The 22,529-nt window shown below is 36.6% G+C and overlaps 1 protein-coding gene across 5 annotated transcripts in view; it reads left to right on the top strand.

Annotated features, from left to right (window-relative positions):
- CACNA2D3 (calcium voltage-gated channel auxiliary subunit alpha2delta 3) overlaps window positions 1-22,529 on the top strand; it is a 407,374-nt gene that overhangs the window by 295,651 nt on the left and 89,194 nt on the right. For all 5 annotated transcript variants that reach the window (XR_004359078.1, XM_032699221.1, XM_032699220.1 and 2 more), the window contains 4 exons: window positions 3,551-3,622; window positions 4,376-4,456; window positions 8,393-8,467; window positions 20,503-20,586. Coding sequence is in view for 4 of the 5 variants with exons in the window: in XM_032699221.1 (XP_032555112.1) it covers window positions 3,551-3,622; window positions 4,376-4,456; window positions 8,393-8,467; window positions 20,503-20,586 (312 nt within the window). In the remaining variant the exon portion in view is untranslated. The remainder of the gene's footprint in view (window positions 1-3,550; window positions 3,623-4,375; window positions 4,457-8,392; window positions 8,468-20,502; window positions 20,587-22,529) is intronic.

Raw genomic sequence — 22,529 nt, 5'->3', positions numbered from 1 at the left:
CTACTACTTTGACTCATGATGTAAAAGAGCTGGGAATAGCTTCTACTAAGGGCAAAAAAGAAAGAAAATGAAAATATGAGTGGAAGCTAAGCTTAGAAGAAGATTGAGGTTTGTTTTTGTTGTTTTTCATTTATTAATAAACACTAGAAGAAGTTATGTTATTGTGAGTTGATGTTTCTAGTAGATGAAATTTGTAGCGTCCTCAAATGTAGAAATAAATCAGAAATTAACAGTTCAGCAGAAAGGTAGAGAATCAAATAATATCTGAAATGACTGGTGGAATAACAGGGGCTGCAATATGAAAACTTTATTGTACACTGACAGTACTAAAAGAGATACTCATTCAGTGTAGAGATGAGTCCTTTTTTTCCAGTTTTTGGAGGAGAAACTTGAACATGAAAAAATACCCCACTGCAAAGGAGCTCTGCTTGTGCACACGTGGTTTGCCTCAGCTCAGAGGTTCCCGTGTGTGCTGGGTCTGCCACGGGAAGGTTTGGAGTGAGAGGTGTTCACACTGTTTTCATGTCACTGTGGAGAATTTATTCAGGCTCAAACCCCTGGTGTAGACAGCAGAAGCCACTGAAGTATTGCCTCTAAGAAATGTTTGAGTACAGTGCTTTTTTTTTTCCCAAGCTTACAGAATTCTTTTCTATGACTTTGACTTTGTGGTGTCCAATTGATAAGTTTGGGAATCATAATGAATGTTTACATTTTCTTTTTTGAGAAAAGACAGTCATTCAGAGACTTTATCATTATTTACTGTTTGTGATAGTTAACATTTTTCATTGTGTTAACTTCTAATTAAATGATGATTAAAATAAAAATCCTAGCCAGTCCTGAGGATATCACTGTTTGCTCTGAATATAACTAATCTGAGCTGAAGCTTTATCAGTGATTAGAGCATATATTAGTGGTTTCAGGTTTTTTTCCTCAGAATCACTAAATTTTTCATACACTTGCACGAGCTGTTAGAACTCTGCTACATGTAAGAAATAGTCAGACTCGAAAAGCAACAATGCAAAATACCTAGATCATGACTTCCTTTGGATTTTTTTAATGGACTCTAGCATTAATTGTCTTAGCAGAAATACCTAGTGGCTAACATTCTACTGTTTCAAAGTATTTCTGCCAAAATGTCATTGCCCAGGGAATCAAGCTGCTCCCCAGCAGATAATTCTTCACTGTCTAACAATTTTTGTGAAGCAAATGCTGCAGCTTGAGTTGGTGATTCAGTAAAACACTGCAAATTCGAGTCATTACTCAGCCAGTTATTTGCTGACTCCGCTTATGGTAGTGGCCAACAACCTGTTCATCTGCCAAACTAACAAAAAATCAGACAGGCTGGATTATACAATTGCAATTCTATAGAAGTGATTGCAGCAGCCAACTCTAGTTGGTACTTGTAGATATCTCTCATAATTACAGGGCAATCACTCTTGCATGCCCCCACAATTAGTTTTGAGAGTTAGTGAGCTGTTCTTTTAGAATTTCCGAGGAACTCTAGTCTGGGGGGGTGTGTGGTTCTCTATTTAAAGAATTTCAAATACCCTAAAATTCTACTGACAGTCCCTTGGCTGCATCCTATCCATTAAATTGTTTTGAGTGATCTCTTGAGAGTGAGTGAAGTAATACTGTTCTGATACTTGACAAATACATGATGTCAGAGAAGAACAACCCTGGGCAATCTTATAAAATCTCTAACTGCTCCAAAATATCACCCCATAATCAGCAGAATGCTTTTTCATTCCCTGGTGTGTGTGAGTTTGGGACTATTGACTGTGATACCTCAGAAGGCTTCTCTCCATACTAATCATGTCAGTGTATTTGACTGTACTACTCTGGCCAAGGAGAGTCAATTCTTACAGTAATTTGGCAACATTTGAGTTTCAAGTCCAACCATTGAACTCCCAATGTTTTGCCAAGTTTTTGATTTTGAGTTTCAAGTCCAACCATTGAACTCCCAATGTTTTGCCAAGTTTTTGATTTTGCGGGTTTTTTTGCTTAGTAACTTACTATTATTCCCTAATAGATCAAGTATTGGGGCTGGAAATATCTCTTCTTATTACCAAGGAAAACAAAACAAAGAAAAAGGAAACACAATCATAAGTCGGTTCCATCTCATATCCCTAGTGATTCCTTACTGGATGTAAACTTTCTTGACTCAACCCCATTTGTGTTCCTGTCTGATGTCTGCAAACATTCCTTCTCACCATAAAATAGTGCCCTGCTTCAACAACTATACTTATTTGGGAAACTGAAATCCTGCTGAAGTAGATTGGGAGCTGCAAGTAAAAAAAAATTTTCTAGATTTTATTTGTCTGATTTATTATTGTGAAATATGCTTCATGAGCTATCTTTATCGTTAAAAATGACTTGTTTCCTGAAAATGTGGGGAGCTGATAGCTGTTGCTTTGTTACAACAAAACCTTGTAAGCAATTTAAAAAGTTGCAAAAAAAAAAAAGGATTAGAAATTCTACCTGTAGAAATTCTACCTGAGTACAAAAAGTGTGATACTGATGTAGGAGTAGTAGGAGAATATCACAGTTGCAGTTGGGCATGACTGTCACCTATAGTATTTCTCAGGAAGTTCTTCTCTATGGCCGTGTCCTTTTGGCTCAAGTTTGTGTTCTACGAAATCTCCACTTAACATTATAACTGTGTCATATTTTTAAGTGTTGGATAAGCCTCTTCAAACATCTGTCCCTAGAAACAGTAAGAGTTTAACAGTAACTCTCAGCCTCCTGCTTGAGTTGTCTTTCATGGGTAGATGGTGAAGATCTACAGGCACACACAGGAGTGCTTGTCCTGGGCATGCACTTAAGTCTGTGCCTTAGGGCAGAGATTTAGTCTGCCCAGAGGGCATGAAGAGAGATAGTCTGAACACTATCACTCTCCTGTGGCCCATGATAAGCATTCTACGTGTTTCTCTTGAGTGGAACCAAGGTCAGAAGATTTCTTTTCTCCCTCAATTGAAGAAATACGTTGAAACCTGATGTGCAGAATCAGCTAATGCCTCATGCCGCCTCTGTCCAGTGAACTGAAACCGGATGGAGCAAAGATGCTCCTGGGATCCTCCCTGGCTGGGTCATCCTTTCTGCCACTGTGCTGGCTGATGAGATCTCAGCCTGGACCCCAACAAAGTGCGTGCAACTCATGACCTCTTGTTCTTTGCTGCGAGAAAACAGCCCGAGGCAATTTTGGCAGAGCTGCCACCGGGAAAGATGTAGAACAGACCTCCAGCTGCTTTGCTACCCCACATGCTGCTTCCACAATCCACATTTCAGCCCCTTCTCTCTCGTGGGAGACTGCAGTAGGAATGAAGATGAGGCATCTTTCCTGTCAGTGGAGGTGGTGGGATGGTTAGAGCTGGTACAGTTCAGATGGGGCTGGGCTGGGCTGCACTGGCTGCAAGTTTAACTACGTAAGTGTCACTTAGAGAAATTGCTTTGTCTCATTTAAAATGAAAAAAAAAATGTAATTGAAAAATGCAATCACATGTCTGTAATTGTTCCATATTTCTTAGAGATAGTATTTCTCTTTCAAATGTAGCTTGCTGATGATCAGGGATTGGTGTTGATGACAACTGTTGCCATGCCAGTGTTTAGTAAGCAAAATGAGACTGTAAGTATTCAGACTATTTCTGTCATATGACAATGACGTGACTGCAATGAAGTTGCTTTCAGGGACTTAATAAGATTTTAGCCAACTCTAAAATTTTTCTTCTCTTCTTATTTTGTCTGCAGTTAGTATCCCTTTATTAGTATAAAAATGTGGAAAAATAATCCCAAATAGCTATACTCTAGAAACCATAGTAAAATGATGAAACTCTGTGTCTAAGAGAAAAATCTCAGATGACACTAGGCCTTCGGGTTTTCTTACTTCTGTATTACTTTTTTACAGAAAATAATCTATATAATTTTCATCTTTGCACTGATATAACTCTGAATTTAATTAGATTATGTTTATGTCTATTTATCTTTAATAATTTAACAGATTATTAAAGAAAGTTAAGTGTACTTTCCCCTTAATGCTTCATCTTTTTCTTTTGTTTATGAAATGGCAGGAGAAATTGGGAAAGAAGGGAGCAACGTTTTTAACAGTAGTTTTAAATTGAAAACCTGTTTTACATGTGAAAATTTTCTGTTGAAGGACTCATTCTCAAAAGCTTGCATGCCTTTTCTATGTGAATTGCAGATAAAGTAGAAAGGAGCAATATTATTGATTAAATTACTGCTTGATTGGCTGAGTTCCCCACTTTTTAAATAATTTGTCTGTAATCTCTTAATTTCTGCAGTGTAGCTCTGAGGTGAAATAAGTGGTGAGAATGTTTATTATTACTGTGGTTCTGAGCACATATTTTATTGTTCTTTTCAGAGGTCTAAAGGGATTCTTCTGGGAGTAGTTGGCACAGATGTTCCAGTTAAAGAGCTTTTAAAAACTATTCCAAAATACAAGGTAATACACAAATGATGAGATATCATTTATACTCTGTATAATACCCAAAATATAACATAATTTATTTTGTATGTTGATACTGTTTGCAGTGATGTAGCTCCATTATTTCATTCATTTTCCTCAGGAATTGTAGTTCTGTAATGTCTGAGATCAAATGCAGTTTTTAGCACCAAAATTAATATATGGTTTGATCTTCACATTTTTGGGATCAGTGTGCTCTAGAAGGTAATATTAAGTATTGTCTGTAATAAAATCAGTGAAATTATTCAACCACGCAATCTACCCAGAATACCATGCAGAATAAGCAGAAATTCAGGCTGAAAAATTCTGTAACTTTTTATGAAAACCTATCCTTAACCTGGCTTTAGGCTTCCTGTTTGTGTGTAGTAATTCCTGTCCAAATTCTGTGGCTCCTGGAATTAAAGCAAGTGGCACATTGCAGGAACTTAGACAAGTTCCTTCCTAACCAGACAAGTGGTTCCTTCTCTCCTCCTCTGTATTTGTTAGGTATTTCCCTCTACTTAGTTTTCCAATGTCAGAGACAACTTTACTATAAAATTCTTAAAAATTAATTATCATTAAAGTTTTATTTGATACACTATATCTCTTGAAACGTGTTTAACTCAGTAAAAATAAGCTTCAGGCAAACGCAAAGATATAATTACTTTTCATTTAAATTTGATGCAATACGTTAGTATGTCACTACTTCTCTATGTCTGAAATGTTTTACTATGATGCTCTTTTATTCACAAGTGAAAATTAAATTAATGTTTTCCAGTTAATTCCTAGTGGAATTTTTTTACATGACAAACAAGCATGTAACATAATACTGCAGACAGCCTTTTTAAAGATTGTAGATATTGGAATAGCTGCTTTTTGACATGCACACATACTGAGCATAAATTTGTATGTCATACTTTCCTCTAAATTGGCTGCTGTGCTCTCATTTACTGATTTCTAAGAGGGTGAAGGAAGAAGCTGACTTGTGACTACCTTTGAATATTGTCACATGTGTTTGTAGATAATTCTAGTTAGGACAAAAAAATTCCTCATATCAGTTTTAATTCTAATTTGAATACATTAGCAATTACCAAGTTATTTTCTGATTAATATGCAGTAACTAAAAAATCTAAGTGAAATGAGAATTTGATTAAAATAACACATAAAATAGTGGCAATAGTGTTGATAAGGTGTATTGGAGTAATCTCCTGTGACCTGGATCCCACGAGGCCAGGTGCTATGCAAACAGCTGGAAAAAAGTTGGACACTATGGGAAGAGGCAGCAGGTGAGTGCACACTGATATCAGAACTCAGGGACAGAGACATTGCTGGTCAGGAATAATAACAGGGAACACTCTCAGTGCACTGACCAACAAAGTTTGATAACAGCAACTTATATGTTTGTGTGTAGAAATACTGCATCAGTAAAAGGTAGAAGAGAAGGGAGCAAAATGTGCTCCTTTGCGAAATTGGAAGCAATGGAAACAATCTTTGGAGCCGCCTTCTAGTGAGCTATGGGAATAGCAAGTTTCATTTGTGATGAGAAGGAAGAACAGTGTTGTGGTACCTGCAGAAATAAAAACTTGGCTGTTCGTGGCTGGCTAGGAAAAAATAAATCACAGTGACGTTATTCCTAAGTAATCTCTAAGATTTGGACATAGTCTGAATGCAAGAACTAGAGAGAGTGGGAGGCCTGAATAACAGGTTATTAATTCAGAAAAGGAAAAATTTTTTAAGAAATGGGTTTCTGTGAAAGCAATATGAGATCCTCTTGCTGAATATTAAACTTTTTATTTGAAGGTACATTTTATACTGCAGGAGGTACTGCAAGTGAGGATTATTACAGGAGGCACCAATATCATGCAATACAGTTACATTAGTGAAATCACTTGAGTTACAACTTCCAGTCTCACATCCCATAAACAAAGATTGCAATGGCAAGAGCATAATCACCCCTGGGACCCATTCCTGTAGAGGCAACACACAAAATAAAATTCACACAGGGATATAAAATGATTGCTTAGAAATAGAATTCTGCTGACCTGGAATTCTCTCAGCTTCAATGAGGGGGATTTTATGCCAGAGAAGATGGGTAACAGCAACAAGCTATTTTCAGCAGTCGTTATCTAGACTAAACTTCCCCAGATGTCAGTGGCAGTTTCTCTTGAATAAAATGGGGTTGAATTTAGTAATATAGGACTTCCATGTGGCATTTTACAGCAGTTAGAAAAAGGTTTTTTTGTTTCTGCATCTGCAATTTAGAGACAGAGTTCAAGGTTTAAAAGGGCAATGCTGCTGTAAGTGGTAGTATCTCTCAAACCAAAGCATTTTAAGTGCAGAGACTGTGTAATTTCACATATTGCCCAGAACACAATAAAATACTGCCCTTGGAGTCTGGGTACTTTTTCCTGTGAATTATACCACCCACATTTGTTTCCTTACCTGACTTCCATTGCCTGGATGTCATTCTGCAGTTACAAACACAGACAATTATACTTGAGATCTGCTATTTAGCCAACAGCTTATTCCCTTGTCATACTATAATAGGTAAAATATGTCCACTGTTATTATTTTGGTTATCCCCCCCTTATGAAGAGATGCCAAGAACATATCACCTTCTATTACTTTCACTGAAGTTTATTGCTTTAGGAAAACCGCTAATTTATGAAACAATCTTCTATATGGCAGATACAGTTGACCATATACAATTATTCACACAGAGACACTATAAATCAACCCTGTGACCTCCCCACAATATCATACTCTGGTTTATACTTCCAGAGAATTACAGAAGCTGATAGGCTTGCTCTCCTTTTTACCCCTTCAAAATGATTCTGTCTTGTCAGCCTTGTCCACATTGCTTCTTGTTAGACAAATTCCTAAGGACCCACTTCAGCAAAGCATTTAACAATGCAGTCAAGTTAGATAGAAAAGTTTTTAATAGTGAGAATTTTAAAGTAAACATCAAAGCAAGATAGTTCTGGAATTTTGAGTTTGATTTTTATATTGTTTATTTGTTATTAATAGCCCAGTGCATTAGGTTGCTTAAAAAAAAAATGGGATGTTGTATTATGTTACTTCAGAATTGAAAAAAAATAGGTGAAAAAGGATAGTGAGATGTGCTCTGTCTGGCAAAAGTTACCTAGTGAACCTGCAGAAAGATTCTACATTAACAGCAAGTTTATGCTAAGAAGAGATGTTTGAATGACCACATGAATGATTTGAAGGTACATTTATTACATTCAGTGGATGCAATCAACTGTGTAATAGGCATATTGTTAAAAAGACCAGTATTGTTATTTAAGTAAGTACAATGCTAAATTTGATTACCTATACTGCTAGACTTCATAAAGTATTTCATTGCCCTCAAATAATCTCCAGTTCCATTTAGTACAAATATGTAAAGTTAGAGGAGTTTCTTTAGTAGAAATATGCCTTCTGTGGCTGCAGATGAACTGGAATTAACAGAGAGCCTATAAGATTGGAAAATGTAAATATCACATATGACAGGTCACTGCTTGCTTACTATAGCTGTGCATTCGTTATCTTTGATTTAAATGGTTCTTAAGCAAAAGCTGTTGAACAGGTGAAGTAAGCTGTGCCTCACCACTCCTGGGAACAGCTGAATTTCCTAAATTCCTGTACCTCTGTGCTTTGGCACATGCTATGGTGTGTGTCACAGGCTGTGGCATCTCGTACATATACCTAATATATAATTCATTGTAACACAACAAGTGTTACACAACACGGAAACAAGTGCCCTGCACAGGAGAGTGTTTGTGACATTTTAAAATTGTGCTACATGCTGAATTCATCACAATGTCATTCCTCATTTTCACAAAATGTCAAGGATCTTTGCCTATGTTGTAATAAAACACTGTGTGGATAAGGCTTATGAATTGCTAATTAGTATTTCTTTCTCATTTACTTTTACAGTTAGGTATTCATGGATATGCTTTTGCAATTACAAACAATGGATATATTTTGACTCATCCAGAACTTAGGCCTTTGGTAAGAATGCTATTTATTGATCTATTATATTTTGCTGTATATGTTGCATTTGTTTTTTTTCTTAGTGTAATAGTGTAATATACATGAAAAAAATTAAATACAATAGACCAATTACTTTATATGGCTTTATAACACTTTATAGTTCTTGGTAAATTTACATCTGGAAACAAAGGTTAGCATGAAAAAAAACAGGGAAAATAAATATACAAGTTGCTTCTGCAGAAGATGCAGACCTCCATTACTGCAAAATAGCAAAGCCAAAAATTGCTATAATTATGTTCATTTTACAGTGAAATGGAATGTTGGAATGCTCCAGCACTGTGTAATAACCCCTATTTGTCATGCTAAAGTGTTAAAGTTAATTTAATATATGTGCAGAAATGTCACTAAAGCATATTTTTAAGCAAAATAGGAGCACTAGAGATTTTTGTACTAGAAGAGAAATAGCAGCAAATTTTACCTTTAGTTTCTCTTATCATCTTGTTTGCATTAATCACGGAAAGAAAAATAAAGTGCCTGTTATGCAAATGTTTATCAACTTGATGCCCCAGAGAACTGGTTCATTCCTGGTTGCATCATTGTTTAGGAACAGCACTTGCAAGTGTTCCATCACTATCAACTCCCAGTGAAGCCTTGGTATTAATAGTTCCACTGCTGTATCCACATGGCTGCCATATGTATTTCTCTCACAGGCACTTCAAGTAATGTCTGATTTCAACGATATTTTAGTGGAAAACAAACATTAACTGGGTGGATAATGTAATATGAAAATTAAATTAATGAAAAGCGTGATTGATTAAGTCATTAGCACATCTGATGTTTTCATCCAGCAAAAGAATTTGTCTTTCTAAGATTTGGACTAGGAATTACACACTTAATTAACATTTGTATTTGCTCTTATTGTTTCCCCATTTATTTTTTAACTGGAATAGAGCTTATGAAAAGTGGAACAGGGAAACTTCAGTAGGTGAATGGAAAAGTATTTTCAGAGTAACTTCACAGTAAAATGGACAGACAATCTGATGGCAAAGCAGACCATAGTATCTTGGAAGCAGTCTTAAAATAAATTATTTAATTGTCATTTTTCTTCCAAGAATATCACCCATGATTCTGGATGGTAGATTTTTTTTACAACTGTGAAAAGGAGGACAATACCTGTAGAGAATTTGGCAAATTACTGACCAATAAACAATGCAATTCTCAGAAATGGCTCTTGCAAATTATCCCATTGGCTTTTTCACCATTTTGTGGTGAGTCACTAAATCTACATATCCAGGTCAGACCCCAGTCCAATTAACGTGCTCCAGTGACTGTTCATCTCTACACTCCCCACAGGTGATTTGTCATGATGATGAATTTATATCTTCTTGTGTTATGGAAATTAGGACCTCTGCTACTCAAATATATAAATATCAGGAAGTGAAAAACTTCCAGCCTCTATAGAAGCAGTTTACTTTAAGGAAGGTAGAAAACTAAATCAATGTGTAAGCATTTCACCCCTCAGTAAAATGTGTTTTGTTTCCGCAAAATTTTACATATTGAGAAGTGCATAAGTGTAGGTTTTATGAGATTAATTCAGCATACCTAGACACATCTAGTCCAGAATCTCATTTCCATGATTAGTTCCTGAGGAAGATGTAGGGAACTAAGAGGATGTGGAGAATCTCTTTTTCAGTGTAAAATCTCAGCAGTCAATGTAACTGTTAAGAGTTTCGGTAGGTTTCTCCTCATAAACCTTTGATTCTGACATTTTAACATTTCAACTTATTATAGTGGATACTTCCGTTACCCATACTAATATATTCATTTTTGTCAGTCAGCTTGCCTTCTCATAGTAGTGATTTTTCATATTCTAACCATTCTTTGCACAGTTTTTATTTTTAATTTGATTTTTAAATTTCATTAGAAGTATTTCTTATATTATGAATAGGGAAAGCAGAAGTTCCTGATCTATCTTTTCTTTTCCATTTCTTACTTTGTATAGTGATTTGTGGTTGTTATCTCATTGAATCTGCTCATCACAATAAGAAACCAATATTTTCAGTCTTGCTGTAATGTTTTTCTACTCGTATTTTTCTGCATTGCAGTATTTTGTTGTCATGTTTTCTGTATTTTTCTGACCTCTTGTTTATCCATTTCTCTACATTCTTTCCTTTTCTGACTGAGATTGCCTGCTGAGCTTTATTTGGTAACCATAGCAGAGGTGAGGCAGCAATAGGGGCTGCACAAAACCTTAGAGCACCTGGATTATATGTAAAGATTTTTAATGCCCCTTCAGGTCTCTTCTGCTGTGGCTTCACTGCTTTGTTTCCTCAGCTAATTTGTCGAAAGTGACTTTTTGTGTAATATTATCTCACATCCAACTGCACCATAGATATAAACTAAAAATTACTTAGGAGAACCAAAGTTATGGGTACACTGACTAGATCTAAATCTTGACTGTCATAACGTTCTATATATTTTCCTACATTTTGCTAATTGAAAGTATTTATTAGCCTTTTTATAGTCATTCAGCTCAGTGGTCAAAATGCTGAAATAAGTGTTGAGATTTAATGTAAACTTTAGTAGTAAATTCTCTTTTTTTTGTTGCTATTGTGCGGGAAATACCAGTGTGAGGAGTTGTTGTCTTCAAAATGTCTACCTGTTGCAATGAAAAGTGTGACAGGGGATTGGTTTTAGTTCATGATTGACCACTACCATCAGACTATTTTTTCTTATCTCTGTATGCATTAAAATCCACGGGGTTTTTAATATCCTGTTCCAAATAGGATATATATGCATTGGGTCTTATAGCATTCCCCAGTTTTCGTAATACAAAAATCATGACTTGGTCTTAATTCCTAAAAATGCTTTTGAAATTTCAGATATCACAGGTACATTTGACATCCTATGTTTGCAAGCCATATGAATATATTTGAAAGTTCCCTATTCACAAGTTAGTTCTTTCAGAATTATTAGTATTTATTCATTATACAATAGATATTTTAAAAACCAGGCGGTAATGAAATCCAGGAGCAGTGGATAGCTTAGGCTGACAGAGGGTGTTACCCTCTCCCTTATTTCTATTATGTTTTAATGAAGCAAAAGGTGATTTGCTATTACTATCCCTCACCCCAGTGTACATCTTGAAGGCACTTATTTCATTACCTTATGCAATCATACCTTTTAAAATCAAAAAGTTGGGCAATAGCCCATAAGCTGTCAGCTAGGGGAACTCATTGTGATATATTCATGGTCTGTTCATTTTTTGGAAAAGTCATTTTTACCTCTGGATTCTGTCAGTAGTAGGTAATGAGAGTCTTCTCTTGACTTCAGTGGAGTTTTTGAGAGTGAAGTGATTGCTGGCCTGGGTCCTTAGTTTAATATTGCAGGCCAAATCCTGATACCGGTGTAACTAATGACAAAACATCTCATGAAATTTGTGACAATAAGTGTGTGAAAATAGGCATGTAGGTCTGAAATTAGATAGTTCCCTAAAGATATTATCTAAAATTATTTGTATGTCTTAGAGTTACGTTCAAGTTTCATTGATTAGTGACTTGGTCCACACTGGTTTATACTTCTATTTTCCTACAGTGCTATAAAACTAGAATATTACTGGATTCTCAAGTTCCTAACCCCAGTGACCATATCTGTTAGTTCTGAAGCTGATGTACTTGTGTTTTAAGGAATTGCCTTCTGAAACACAAAGCAGAGAGGCAGGATAGCAAACAGCAGAGCGCTTCCTCTGGCACCGGATTTTTATCTAACACTGACCAGTACATGGAATCACTAAGCTGGCTATATTATCTTAGTGATTATCCTCTTGGATTTATATTTAAAAAGGCTTTTCTTGGAAATTTCCTCTCTTGTTTTTCCTGTTGTTTTGGGGGTTTGTTTGTTTTGGTTTTTTTTTAATAAGCTTGGCTTTTGGCGAGGACGATCAGTTGGGTGCCCGAGGGCAGCTGGTGGGAGGGAGCGCAGGAAGGAGAGGAACGTGCAAGGTGCTCACAACAGAGGTTGTGACTGTTGCTGGAGCAGCCCCCGGACCTTTCCCGTGAGGTGTCGGAGTGCCCATTAACCTCACGGAAGCTCTGATTTTGTCTCCGTTCCACCCGTGTCCCTCGTCCCCCGCAGCGGCCCGGCACAGGCTGCACTGCGGGGCCGGCCCAGGCGGTGGCGCTCCAGCACCGCCGAGGGGCGCGGGGGGAGCGGGACGAGCTGCGGTGACACAGCCCGGGAACCCATCCCGGCTGGAATCGAGGTGGAAAATTGCCGTGGGCATCCCTCGGCTCTGTTTCAAAGCCTTTTTGCTTTCTTTCTCTCCCTCCTTTTTTTTTTTTTTTTTTTTTCCCAGTCATATATCACGAGAGTACGCTTTGCAGGTCCTCAGGTATCACACCCTAAGTCACCTTCCTAACAAGAGTACTCCAGTGGGAACTCCAGAAACTGTAGCAGATGCTAATAAAATATATTTTTTTTTCGTGTGGCTGCATCAGAATGCTCCAATCTGCTGAATTTGACAAAAAGTCTATACTTTTACAGCGTAGTGTTTTATTTTCCACGTGAGAATATTTTCAGTTGTGTGATGCAATGTTGGAAACCACAATATACTGTTTAAAAAAAAAAAAAAGTTTGGGAGTTCAAAAACGAATTTTGAGATTTTCAGGGCAGTAACTTGGTTTCTGAGGCTCCTTACCCATATTGAAATGTAGACAGGAGGACACAGGTTTTCCTCAGCAGCGATTATGGCAGATTGAATCACCTGCTTTTCAGTAGCCTCTTAACACTTGCAGTGTGCCAGGTGTTACACCGTTAAATTTTAAAATGTAAAATATGTCATCACGATGTTACAGTTTGCCAAAGAAATTAATTTACTTGGATGTAAAGGAAAGAGTAAGAAACAAATATTTTTTATGTCCGCTTATTAACAAGCGCCACATTAACTGTAGCTGCTTGCTCATTGCTGCAACTGTCACTGTGCAGTCTGTTAAAGGCTGGTGCCAGAGGAGAACTGCTTTCTCTGGGAAGTGTAGTGGGATTACAGAGAAATTAAGGAATGTCACTGGAAGATTAGTGTCTGCCACAGTCACAGATTGCCACCGTTGTGAACCTTATCTGGTGTCAGGGGTTTGTACTGTTGCCTCTCTGTCCCAATGTTTGCGTGGCTTTCAATGAATAATAGCAGGATTGCTCCTAGGTTTTATGAAGCCCGTGGCTTTTTTGATTCATGGTTAGCAATGTGATTTGTATTTATGTTCAGGGAGTGGAAGAGGAGGTTTTTTTCAGTAATTGCTAGGTTCATTTAGGGTAGGATACTCAAAGTTCCTGAACAAGGACCTTGAGTTCCTTAATTAAAGAAAATACACATTTGAAGACAAATGCATATGTTCTTGAATCAAATTGCATCTATTATTCAGATTCTACCGGTTTTTTTGGATAAAACTAAGATTAAAAACAGGTTCTGATTTATGAATTAATCCAATAACATCCTTGATTATTAAGGATTTTGTAACACTTCTAAGTTTAAATCAAAATCTTCTATCTGAGAAGGTGGAGGCATATATTCTTACTCTCAGTATATGCTCTGGAAGGCTTGTAATGGGGGTTTATGAATGGCTATATGTGCATGCTCTGCTTTTCACTGTAAATGAATTCAATTGATACATTGCTTTCTATACAAGGATGCATATCTTTAATTTGATCAGTCTCAGTTAGGGAAAGTTACACATAGAAATCAAAGCCCATGTATAATATCACAATGCCCTCACCAAAATATATTGGTAGTTTAACTGCCTGAGTAAGTTACCATTTTAAACTTAGAATGTGGACTGTCACAATATATTGTATTAAGCTACAGGACCTGGAGTATTTGAAGATTGCTAGATCAGTACTAAGTCCTTTGTAGCTGCAAATTCTGGGAAAATTTGTTTCTCCTGATATAGAAAAACAGAGAAATCTAAGTCTCAGGGGAAACATTAATGCCCCACTTAAGCAGTGTTAGCCTTTCATAAGCAGCAAATCTCATTTCTCTCTGGGGAGTCCCGCCTGGAACGTAAGATAACCTACACTTACCCTTGCTTTATTCAGCAACTCCATAAAACTCTACAGCTGTAGCTGACAGCAGAATATTTAAATGATTTGAACAGTGTAAATGCCTCACGTTCATTTAAATAACTGAAGAATTCAATCACTTGAATGCCAATGATTATTCCTATTGGAGTTTACATTTCAAAAAAAGACAGCCCATCTGAATCCCTGTGAGAGCATTAAATTGCTATCTAATTAGAAGTGCAAAATTACATATATTTAAAAGATAATTAAAGGTTTGAAGGCTGTTGAATAACTGGTTGTACATATAAATGAATCACTGAAAATTTGTTAGCAATATGTGAAGCTTTCTTTTATTCTTTGCTTTCAGCTTTGAAGTTAGGTATAACCGAGCTCAGGGGTTTAAGTCTGGTAGTATTAAGATAAAGGCAGATGTTTTTAATTATTTCTACTCAAACCCCAAATAATTATAAGCAGCTGCCAATTTTACATAATCCCAAATGACAAATCCTGAGAATGCAAATAAAATCCCAAATAGAGGGGTTGTTTTCTTCAGGGGAGTAAATCACATACATGTCTCATCGCTGACCAACTGCAATCCACCTGAGAACGGGTGCTCAGCCCATGTGCTCTTTGGCCAGGCTCAAGGTGTGGGGCTTAAAGCTGGTTTTTGTATTGACTTTTACCTCACCCTGAATATTTCCCTATTGCTCTATCATTTTAATCACTACTGCACCATTTGAAATGCAAACACACGTTATGAGTGTAAATAGGCATAAAATAGGCATGAGCGTATGGCATAAAAACTGTTTTCTTCTATTGCTTCACTAGAAGGTTCTCCTGTGTACATGGCAGATCTAATGATTCCTACTTTTTCTCTGCCTGGAAACTTAGAATTCCATTATTCTCTTTTCCCTAGCAAATGACCTGACTCCTGCTGTCAGCAGTATTTCTGCAAATTTTATAGTGTGGCAGTTTTTCACAGCTATCTGACATGAAAAATCAGTCCAAAATAACTGGTTTTTACTACCAACCATAACCTAGGAACTTCTGGATTAACATCTTAAATAATAGGCTGGTCGTGAAAAATCTGCCTATGGAAAGGGAAGTTGTTCTTCCTATTTTCCAAAGAGAATCAAAATGTCACCTTTTTTAATATTAAAATAAGGAAGTTTGTATAGAAAACAATGTTGATTTTTCACTGAACACCTATGAGTGTTCTACAGATTCGAGGTTAAATGCAGATCAATAAGAGATCTTTTGAGGTTGCAAACTGGATGGAAATCATGAAGTAAAAGTATCACAAACGGCAAATCAGGATCTTGCGAGCAGGAAAGAATTATTTGGAATGAAATAAAGAGCCAAGCAGCAGTGATTTAAGTTGATATAGGATGCAGCTTCACACGTATCCCCAGGCAGAATGGTTTGGAGCTATGCAGCTCATGGTGAATGAAAGCTCTGTCACTGTGAGTGATGTCATATAAACAGGTGAAGCAGTGGAGGGAACTTTTCACTTTTCACAACTTTGTTGTTTTTTTGGAGGGTCTTTTTGTTTGTTTTTTAGGGGGTTGGGTTTTGTTTTGTTTGGTTGGTTGGTTTTATTTGAGTGAATCAGTCTATTGAAGTCATCTCTTCCTCAGTCTTCTCGTGACATGACAGTGTATTCCATCTCTGCCTCTTTATTTAAAACTATATAGAAAAGTGTGTAATTTTAGATAGTTATGCTTTTCTTCTGATATTTGTTCATTCAAGCTTTCCTATCAAACTTTGTAGACAAGAATACCTTTACAGGATTGCTTAATGCAAGTTACAGTTATACATACAATTGTTTTGTGTGTTTTATTATGTTGAATTGAAGCTATATTCGTGTGTTCAAGTTTGTCTTCTCTAAACAAACAAAATAGGATCATTCTCAAATCCTGTTGGTATTAATACATAACCAAATTTTGAAGTACTGATTCAAAAATATGAGCCTTCATCCAGTGATGCTTTGTTTTAAAATTGGAGAAGTTTTTTTCATTACCTCATACCTTACTTTTGCACATATTAGTAGTTTGTCAAGAAAGAACTATCCCTTGGAATTATTTTATCTCTTTGGGTTTTGGTTGTTGTTTAGTAGATGCTTTCTTACTATATTTTCCTACAGATGATTCCACATATGTGGCTAAGAAAGTTCACTAAAATCTAGTAGTGCTTCCAAGGCTGCTATCACAGCAACTTACTCTCTCCTATCTCCCCATTATCCATATGGAGCACGTCTGAGAAATTCCGATCACCTTAGACCCGAGACTTGCAGCTGTTAAGATGTAGTTTGCTCTCTCCATGATCAGATTGCTACACTCTGACTTTATAAACACGTGGCTGGTCATATTCAATGCAGATGGTTTGGGACTGCTTGTGTTAAAAAAAACAAAATCAAAGCAAAGCGTTTAATAATGGCACATGTAAATGGTTGTATATGGGGTGGTGAAAAAATGTGATTCAGTCCTCAAGCAGTACATGTCACATGTTGTTTGAATCATCCAGTGCTATAAGAGTTTGGCCCAGCCTCAAATAAAAGATACTGAGTAAGATAAAGCTCATTCTAATCACAAAATCAAATCCTGTGCTCTTTTCCCAAACAACAGTGAGTTGGAGCCATCATGTAGTTTTGGGCAGACTAAAAGATTCTTCTGTTGCAGACCAGATATTTAACATTTTTCAGTTGTTTTTTTTTCCTCACAGGGGTTAACTACTATATAATATCACCACACATTTTATACTAGTCAAAGTGGATTAACAGTACACATTTTAAATCTATCTCTTTTTCTCATCCACTTAAATCAGAGTAATTTGATAGAATTCCTAGTTTGCATCTTTCCCAGGGGGTCCCTTAATGATTTGTTTCAATGCTTTATAGTAATCTTGCAGATGGGTTTGGCTTCAGCTTTCAATCAGTATTTTTTATACTTCACTCAGGAGCCTTAGAGATAAAAATTAGATTAGGTTTGCTACCAGACAAGAAGATATAACTGAATGCCATTTTTAAAAGCTGAGGAATTGCTTCTGTGTCCATGAATAAATTTTACTGAGAAATTAGTTAAGCAATAACACTAGAAAGAAACCGGAGAAGAATGGCCATTTCAACAGTACTGTTAAGAAGTGTTTTATATGTGATCTAAGTGCATTTATGTTGGACACCCTGGTTACATGAGCATAAAGGTATGTAAATTTACTGCTGAGAATAAGTTGATATCTTCATGAAAATTAGATTTATAAGAAAAGTTACCCAGATGTACAAATAATTGCCCTTTTTTTTGGTATCACATCCTTCCTGGAAGTTGGTTTTTGTTTTCTCTGCTGTCCTTTTCTGAACTATAAAATAAATCTGTTCTTCACTTGTTGAATTCCTGTGTAGGCACTTAAACAGTAGCTCCTAAAATGTAATTGCAGAATAAGGGGTTAGACATCTCAATACTTTATTAGTTCCTGTCCTAAATGTGTTTAAGAATTGCATTTTCAATTCCTTTGAATGCTTATAGAGCTGAACTCCTGCTAGACCACTGGGGTTTTGGCTTTGTTTCTTCTAATCTAAATTTTTAATACATGAATGCTTCCAATTCTGGCCTTTCTGCAGAACTTTGGATGTTTTATCCAGCTCCTCATTTGATTGCTTTTGGTTTTTGATTTTTGTTCTCCAAGTGCAAGGTGTGAAATCTATATGATTAAAATAAATACAAACCCCATAATCAGTATGATGCAAATGGTTTGCCTTATGTTTGAAGCCTACTTCTGCTGTCAGACACTCAAGATCAACTACTATTGTCCTAAGTAAGGATTTGCACATGTGTCTGAGAATGCAATATAGGCCAGAAACTCTTCAACATCTGTGAGTGAGGATGTAATTAAATATTGGAACCAGTACAGGAGCTGTTTGCTCTACTCAAATGATCCCAGCTAACTTCTATGTAACACTGTTCAGCTCTCAGTATTCCAGAGCCTGACTGTAACCATTTCTATACTAGAATGACTAAATTAGATCAAAGATTTGTTTGGTTAATTGGTGCAGCCACAGAAAGTAGATGTAGTTACTCATTGTAAAGATTCAAGATAATATTGATGTAGCTGCAGCCATAATGAAAGGCTTGCAAAACATAGTTACAAAAATCAAGCCCTGCTAATGAATGGGATGTTATCCTCTCATATGTTATTCTTGTGAGATTTAGTTCTATTGGCTGCAAACTTTGTGTTTCAGTATTTGGGTATAGTTATCTCTGCCTATCAGAGCTGTCATGTAGCAAGAAGTAATTGTAGAACTGAGCTGCTTGAATTCAAAGTCTAGTATATAAGCATGTGCTGAAAGCAAAAGTTCTTTACACCTCTCTACCAATCTGTTGAATGGTATTAGATCAGAAGTAGACAACCCTGTTGCTAAAAGAATGGTGGATTTTAGCAGAGGAGCAAGAAAAGAACAGGAAAGTACTTTTCAGTTACATCTGCATCAATTCTCACAATGTAGACTAAGACTTATATGAACAGAGTTGTTAGGGTTTTTTATTAAAAAGAATGCAATTTGACTCAGGATTGTATCCCACAGAATTTCCCCAAAAGAATCATCTGTAGGAATAATTGGAGTGTCCAATTTTTTATGAGCAAAAATTAAGGAGGATCAGCGAAGCCTGTGCTAGAAGAAACTTTACAGTGCTACCAGTATCTCAAAATCTCTTTGTGACTATGATGCTGCAGTCAATAGTTTTACAAGTTTGCTGTTCTTCAGGAAGATTTTGTCATGCCTGTTTTAAAGTATTGTAGTTCACAAAAGGAACTGTGGAATTCGCATGAGAATTTCTAATTCAGAGAGGAAAAAGTCAGGCTGAGAATAACCTTCTTAATGCTCAGAGAGCAAGTCTTTCTCTTGATCTCTGTAATCTGCAGAATGTGATTAAAGTCCCTGCACCGCTGGCTGTGGTGATGAATTGCTCATATCAAACACTGACAGGTTTGGTTTATGGTACAGTTGGTCCTGCCCTGAGGGAGGAGAATCAACTATACCTACTGCCTTACAGGTACATTTTGTACCCTTCTGTGATGCTGTCGTTGGAACAGTCAGAAAAGCAATTTGGGGATTTTTCACAGCATCCCAATGTCTCCTGTCATACTTCATAAAAAGATGGTTGTTTGCTCCCACTTGTATGCATCATAAAAGATAAGAGACCAGATTTCACATTATGCTGGTCCTCTCCCAAATTTACTTTTTTTTCAAATATAGTCTCCTAATTTAACTTAACCAGTTAGGTTCTTTATTCACAAGTCTTCCTAAATGTTTGTTTCTTTCTTCCACTGAGACAGGTTTGTGTGGTTACACTAGTAGGCTGATTTTGAATGTTCAGCAGAGGGCAGAATTTCCCACATTATAAACACCTCGGTGTCAAATCAATTTGTCTCTAGAATGTTTATTTTAAATGTGTGATTTACAGCATAACAGTGAGTAGTGATAAAACCCCCATATACTATCATTGTTAGTATATTACTTTTTCCCCCATGAAGTTGTAGATAAAATGGAGTATCAGCAAATGTTAACACCATACTTCCCAAGACTTGCATCTTATCTTGTTTAAAGTGAAATGGGTAAACATTTTGTTGATAAGATTATAGTAAATATAACTTCCTGTACAGCTGAAAGAGCTAGTTTGAGACATTTAACATAAACTGCCAGATCCAAGGTCTCGTGTATTTTCCATATGGGGAGAAGAAGGTACAACTGCTGAGTTTGATTTCCCAGTGCATCCATCAAGAAAGGTTTTGTATCATGACAAGAGATCATATAATAATCATGTGATGTAGGTTTTTAGTTCACAGGGAACATTTATGCAGCAGTACAGCACATTTTGCATGAATTAAGGTCCCTCCTGTGAAGTGTATTGCACAAAATCAACATCCAGCAAATTTTTTTTAAATCTTCTGATACAAAATAATTGTGCAAATAAAACAGGATGTGCTAAATGCTTCACCTTTTTTTATACCAGTATGAAGAGGGGAAGAAACGAAGAAAGCCCAACTACAGTAGTGTGGATCTTTCTGAGGTTGAGTGGGAAGACAGAGATGATGTGGTAAGTGATGTGTTTTAAAACCCTGTCAGAAGACATTGTTGCATCCCACTACTGTACCTGGAAACTGTTTAAGTAGTCATTAGAGAGGCCACCTGACTGCTCTCAGGAAGGGAAGGACAATAGACCCTTTTACTTCATTCAGAATTTTACAACTGTTTTGTATTGTTTCTTCCTTACATATGCATATACCACAAACACAGACTCTTTGTATTTTTGGTAAAACTCATCACCCTTGCAGTCTCCATGCATCCCATTGTGTATTTTTGCTGGACAGCAAATATAGCACGAGAGACAGGAATAGAATGTCTCCTTGGGGCTGGCCCAGACAACTGCTGAAACTCAGAAATGAAAGAATGAGTTTAACTTCTTTCTGTGAGATCCCTCTTTCCTTAATGGAAGTAATGAGAGCTGTTTTACTTAATGCACAAAATCAAAAAACATCAGATGAATATACAAAATTGGATTCTTTGACCTGTATGCAGAGCACAGTTTCACTCCCAGCTCCTAATTCCAGACACATGGGTAGCTGCAGGAGCATGCATTCTGTGTCTATCAGCTGTTATGCACACAATGCTCTCCATTAACCTCATTTTTCAGCGCTCCATCTACTCTGTAGTTCACCCTTTATCTTATTCTTTCTTACCTTTCAGGCTTAGCCTTTTCTGCAGTACTGTATCAAAAGCTTTCCTTATGTCCATGGCTTAACCTCTGCCTGGTCTTTCTGTCTCTTCCTCAATAAATCTGATTTGTTAGGCATGATTCGTTTTGTGTGAATCCACGCTGACTGTCCTTAATTAAATCGTAACTTTCCAGGTGTTCCCCTTTCTGTCCTGTAATTTAGTTTTTCCCATAAGTTCCCTACTGCCAAAGTCACGACTACATGTCTATATTTTTCATAGATGTCTCCTCGATCCCTTCTCAAATATCAGTACTGTGTTAGCTTCTCTCAAGTCCCTCGTACCTCTGCTTTTCCAGAGAAGTTTTGAATATATCCACTGAAGGTTCCCATATTTACTTTGTCATGTCCTTCCGAAATCTGGGATGGATCACGTACAACAGCCCCTGGAGTCTTGTCAGTCTTCAGATGTACTAATTTCTTGATCCCTGTTCTGACATAAGTCTATATTTTCCTTCTCCCTTACAAAATATATATCTTACATTCCTCCCTCTCTCCACCCCCTTTGTGAATAGTGAAACAGTTCATCTATGTTTTAAGCAACGTCTGTTCCATCAGGTGATAGATTGTCCTCGGCCTCTCCTCGGAGGCCATCTTACTTCCTTAGTTAAACTTTTGTGTTGGAGTGCACGCACAAACTCTTTCTAATGTTTGTGTAGCTTTGTGCTGTTTCCTATGCATGCACTATTTAAGGTTTCTTCATTAGATTTTCGGACACCGTAGCAACCTTGGCAATCTTGTTGGCTTCATGTTTTATACCTGGCTTTTTTTCTTATCTTTGATCACTTATTGCTCAACCAGTTTCTCTGCTAATGACCTTTGAAAATTTCCTCTGTCCTTTCAAATGCTATTTCTGTAGTTACATACAGCCCTTAAACCTTCGTGATTTTTCTTCTTGCTCTTTCTATTTGATTTGTTTTCTTTTTTTTATATTTTTATTTCTTCCAATACTTCATCTGCTCAATTCTGAGATTTTAATCCCTCATTTTTTCAGTGGTTCAGTTAATGTAACACTGAACTATTTCTATGACATTGCAAATTTAGTTTTATTTATAATTGAGACTCTATCTGAATAGACATGAAAGTCCAGATTAAACTCTATTTCCTTTGGTTGACACCCCTATGTTCTGTCATTTTTTCTGAAAATTTCTACCAGAAGTTGCATTTTGTCTATCTGTAGGCCAAAAAATTTTCATTTCACATTTTGATGAAAGATACATACATACTTTTTATCTCACTTTTTCCCTTTCACCTGTAAAACAAGCTT

This window comes from Chiroxiphia lanceolata, chromosome 11 (assembly GCF_009829145.1).
Source record: "Chiroxiphia lanceolata isolate bChiLan1 chromosome 11, bChiLan1.pri, whole genome shotgun sequence".
NCBI classification, from domain to species: domain Eukaryota; kingdom Metazoa; phylum Chordata; class Aves; order Passeriformes; family Pipridae; genus Chiroxiphia; species Chiroxiphia lanceolata.
This window is presented reverse-complemented; position numbering and strand designations above follow the sequence as displayed.